This window comes from Myzus persicae, unplaced genomic scaffold, assembly GCF_001856785.1.
Source record: "Myzus persicae strain clone G006 unplaced genomic scaffold, MPER_G0061.0, whole genome shotgun sequence".
NCBI classification, from domain to species: Eukaryota; Metazoa; Arthropoda; class Insecta; order Hemiptera; family Aphididae; genus Myzus; species Myzus persicae.
Genome location: NW_019101578.1, coordinates 1 through 4,318, shown reverse-complemented (window position 1 = coordinate 4,318; position 4,318 = coordinate 1). Strand labels below are relative to the sequence as shown.

General features: G+C 27.2%; 2 protein-coding genes across 2 annotated transcripts; one reads left to right on the top strand and one right to left on the bottom strand.

The window, feature by feature from the left end:
* The first annotated feature begins 797 nt into the window (after nt 1-797).
* On the top strand, nt 798-2,830 carry LOC111029754. The gene is made up of 2 exons (XM_022308896.1): nt 798-2,102; nt 2,796-2,830. Exons 1-2 carry the CDS (start codon nt 908-910, stop codon nt 2,828-2,830), a joined length of 1,230 nt encoding a protein of 409 aa, XP_022164588.1. The 5' UTR covers nt 798-907.
* Nucleotides 2,831-2,842: 12 nt separating this feature from the next.
* Nucleotides 2,843-4,311, bottom strand: LOC111029753 (the record flags this gene model as incomplete). The annotated part of the gene is made up of 4 exons (XM_022308895.1): nt 2,843-2,862; nt 2,946-3,260; nt 3,767-3,975; nt 4,067-4,311. Coding segments are annotated over 4 exons (789 nt in total), but the record flags the coding sequence as incomplete, so codon positions are not given.
* Between the last annotated feature and the right edge of the window lie 7 nt (nt 4,312-4,318).

Below are 4,318 nucleotides of genomic sequence, written 5' to 3'. Positions count from 1 at the left end.
GTATTGGCGATTCCAATCGAAGTAACTGAACTCTAGCGGTATTGATAAGAACTAACGAAATGTAGGCTAATGATGAAATGATAATATCATTTCATGTACAAAAAACGTGGTGTAACGTGTGAATATAAATATAAATACAAATATAAACTGTGAATTTTTAAAATATTTCTTGACTTTCATTATTTAATATTAAAATATAATTTAAAATGTCCACATCCGATCATACCTACTCAAATAAATCAAATACCAAACGCCATCATTCGAAAAGATACTGCTGTGTACCTCAGTGCAATAAGAAAAATATGTAAGTTCAATATTTCAATAGAAATAATACACATTTAGTAATATAACTAGTGATTTATTATTACTGTTACTAATATAACACTATACTATAATAATAAATATTATTTTATTATATTTAAGACGTGGTGATACTAGTGTAAGTTTTCATGCATTTCCAAGCAACATTAACAAAAAGCGACAGTGGGAGATTGTTTTGAAAATGGGCAAAAAAACTCCAAAAAATGCTGTGGTGTGTTCATTTCACTTCCAAGACGAGGATTTTATTATTAGCCAAACAAGTGATTGATTATAGTTTAAGACCTTTATTTGGTATTCGTTTAGTATGTGACCTACCTGTTGAAAATCGAATTTAGTATGTGACCTACCTGTATTACTGGGTTTAGTGTGTGACTGGGGAGTATTAAAAACTAAGATCCTACAAAAAATGCATGGAACATCAGCTGAAATGAAATTTTATGCATTTTTTAAAATTAATTTTGACTGATATTGAATATAATTCGTAATCTGTAATAATAAAATAACGCCTAATTATATAATTTTTAATTTGAATGTTTTAAAATTAATTATCGGACCGGTAGTCACGCATACTAAACGAATACCCTTTATGGTAAATGATAAAATTGTAAGACTTATCAGTTGTTTTGCACAAAATAAAAACTATTTAGAACACTCACCGAGGTTACGTCGTCTCAAAGTAAATGTGATTCCATCATTGAATCTTCCAAAAAGAAAACTGGACAAAGTGATTGACACTCCTACAAAAGAAAAAATACGAAAAAGATCTGAACGAGCACAAAAACGATCCAAATTTGTCGGAGATTTATTTGGTGCAAGTAATGAATTAGATCAAACACAAGAGCAAACATCATCTGACTTTGAAGAACTTGCTAATGAATTAATAAATGAAGCTAGGGTTCAAATATCTAACAAAGAACCTATACTAACTTTTGATAAATGTATCCAAGTAGACCCTTTGTACCAACCTCCAGGTTTCAAAAGCACCATTATGGATCTAATTAGAAATGATTCTGACATATTAGCCTTTACAGGAATCCCGACATTATTAAAATTCAAAAAAATAGTTGAAGTAGGGGAATTGATAGTTTTTAGATTAAATTATAATACCGAATTTGTCTTAGATGTTCATCATCGAATATTATTAACATTAATTAAACTTAAACTGAACATATCATATAAATGCCTTTGTGTATTATTTAGTATATCTAAAAGTACATGCGCAAATTATTTTTACAACACTATTGATCTATTATATTTAATCTTAAAACCTCTAATTATCTGGCCATCTAAAAACAGTATAGAAAATAATATTCCTAGGTGTTTCATTAATTTCATGTCTACAAGAGTTATTGTAGATGGAACTGAAACTGCTATTGAAACACCAAAATTTCTAGCATGTCGTATTAGGATATATTCATTTTATAAAGGTCGTCACACCATTAAGTTCATGGTAGGTATATCTCCTGATGGGTTAATTACTTTTGTAAGTGATGTATTTGGTGGAAAAGCTTCTGATAAACATATATTTGAAACCGGAGGTATTTTAAATAAGTGTGAAATAGGGGACTCTGTAATGGCAGATAAAGGATTCCTTATAGAAGAATCTTGCACAAATGCAGGAGTCAAATTAATACGCCCTCCTTTTTTGAGAAAAAATAAACAGCTTAGTTTAAACGATGGTGTAGCAAACACAGAAATTGCCAAAGCTAGGGTACACATAGAACGAGCCATACAAAGGATTAAAATATACCATATTTTTAAAAATAAAATGCCTTGGAAGTGTATGTGTAAAATAGATAAAATTGTATATATTGTTTGTGGATTTACAAATATTTCAAACCCGATAATAGGAAATGATGGATTTTAATACTTTTATTGTTTAAAAAATAGCTAATTTATATATCATTAAGTCATGATAATATATTGTAAAGCATATATTTTATTAAAACATCATAATATACATTTAAAAAATAACTTATTAAAGTAATATAATGTGAATATAATTATTTAATTAATTTTTGTATTTAATTTAATTATATTTTATCCTGGTTCTCCAATAAAAAAGGTAATACATGTTTAAAATATATGAAATTCAGTGAAGAATATAATTCTTTACAAAATTCTAAATCTAATTTAACTTCTATTAATAAAACAGAATTAGTCATTTTTTGATATATAACTAAATAGCCATTTTTAATATTACAAAGTAATAAACCTAACTGAATTTGCCCATAATAAGAATGTTTTTTTTTAAGGCTGGGTACACCTATGTTATTAATCACAATATATTTTAAACTCTTTAATAGTTCCAACCCACACATTGTTTTACCCATGACTGGACACTTGATTTCAATTAAATAAATTTCATTATCAGATATAAAAAAACCCATCTGGACTAAATCCTAACCAAGGACAATGAATATTAACAACAATTCCTGATTTAATTACAGTTATATTTTTTAATTTTTCAAAAGCTTTAATGGCCAATGGTTCATTTTCAACCCCATAAAAAGTAACACTGTTACCAGAGAAATTGGAAATCTATAAGGATTTTAATTTAGAAGAAATATTTTTATTTTGAAGTGATCCACGAAAAAAAGTAAATAATTTATACGCTGATGTACCAGTGATTCTCAATTTACGAGATGTAAGCCATATTGGTCCCATTTGAGTTAATGTACTACTACACAGATTGATCGATTCTTGTTTATTAATTTCTACTTTTGTTTTATAAAAATGTATAGCATCTGAGGAACAATTATTCGTTAACTCGAGTATATTTTGTGCTTCATCTTTGATTACTGAAGAATGTGCAGTTACCAATTTTGTATAGAAGTTATTTTTATCAAAACTAGATGTACTTGTTGTAGTGTCTAGTGATCGAGTTCGAGGACTATGGCGACCTTTTAGGTGAATTGATATTGCCGAGTCTGGAAAACCTAGAACAATATTACCATGTGTTAAAATGTAACTAAGTATCCAATATTAACCAGCATAGCAAATGATTATTATTATATAATATAGATAATGCTTTATATCCATTTGAGTGTAGTATTAAAGCATAGCAATTTAACAGTACATAAATACCAAATAAGTTTAGACATTTATAGCCATTTATGATTACTATAGGAATCACAAAAAAAAAAACTAATAGACTATACATTTTTAGATAAAATATAAAATATTGCATAAAAATAAGCAAAATAAGCATAAGCCTTTAAGTGTATTATTAGTTAATTTTCATACTTTTTATACTTATACTTCATATTTTTTTTATTCCAATTATCTGTAGAATTAGAATTATTTATGTAGACCTTTATTGTAAATCCCTGCAGAATTTTAAAAGAAGTTTTACTTTTTTAAAACTAAATAAAAATGTATTATACAATAATAAAACTAATTTATATATTTGTAAAAAGTTATTGATGAATGACATAATATATACCTTGTAACAATGTTTGAAAAACTTCTTCTTGAAGGTCAGGTGGTAGCGAGTTTGGTAAACTTTGTTTATAAGAAGCAGTAGGACATTTAACATGACAAAATTCTCTTATAGGTATCGGTTTATACAAATGAATACCAGTATTTTTCATTTTGCCCCATTGTTGACGAAGATCGGTACAACTTAAATGTTGTATGTCCTCTTCTGAAGTTCTGTTAGAATATGGTATTAATAAAATGCTATTTTAATATTGTTAGATTCTTAATTTTATATATAATTCAATACATAAAAGTTGGTACTTACTTTTGAAGTTTGAGCAAAAAGCCTACAACATGTTTGCACTTGCCAGTGCCAGCTTTACAACTACATGAACCATTTATAGTAGTATTAAAGTCTAGATTTGTTTTTGATATAATAATTTCATGAGGATTCCCATTTAAGTTTGATGTTTGTAGGCATAATGCTATGAACACAACTTTATTTTCAGATTGTTCTTTAATGCCAAATTCAATTATATGATTGCATTTAAGAATTTCTGTACCTTCAATCAACGGT

Coding starts and splice junctions, on each gene's coding strand:
- LOC111029754 (XM_022308896.1), top strand. CDS start 908: ATGGTAAATGATAAAATTGTAAGACTTATCAGTTGTTTTGCACAAAAT. Junction 2,103..2,795: donor AAATAAAATGCCTTGGAAGT/GTATGTGTAAAA, acceptor ATTTTTCAAAAG/CTTTAATGGCCAATGGTTCA.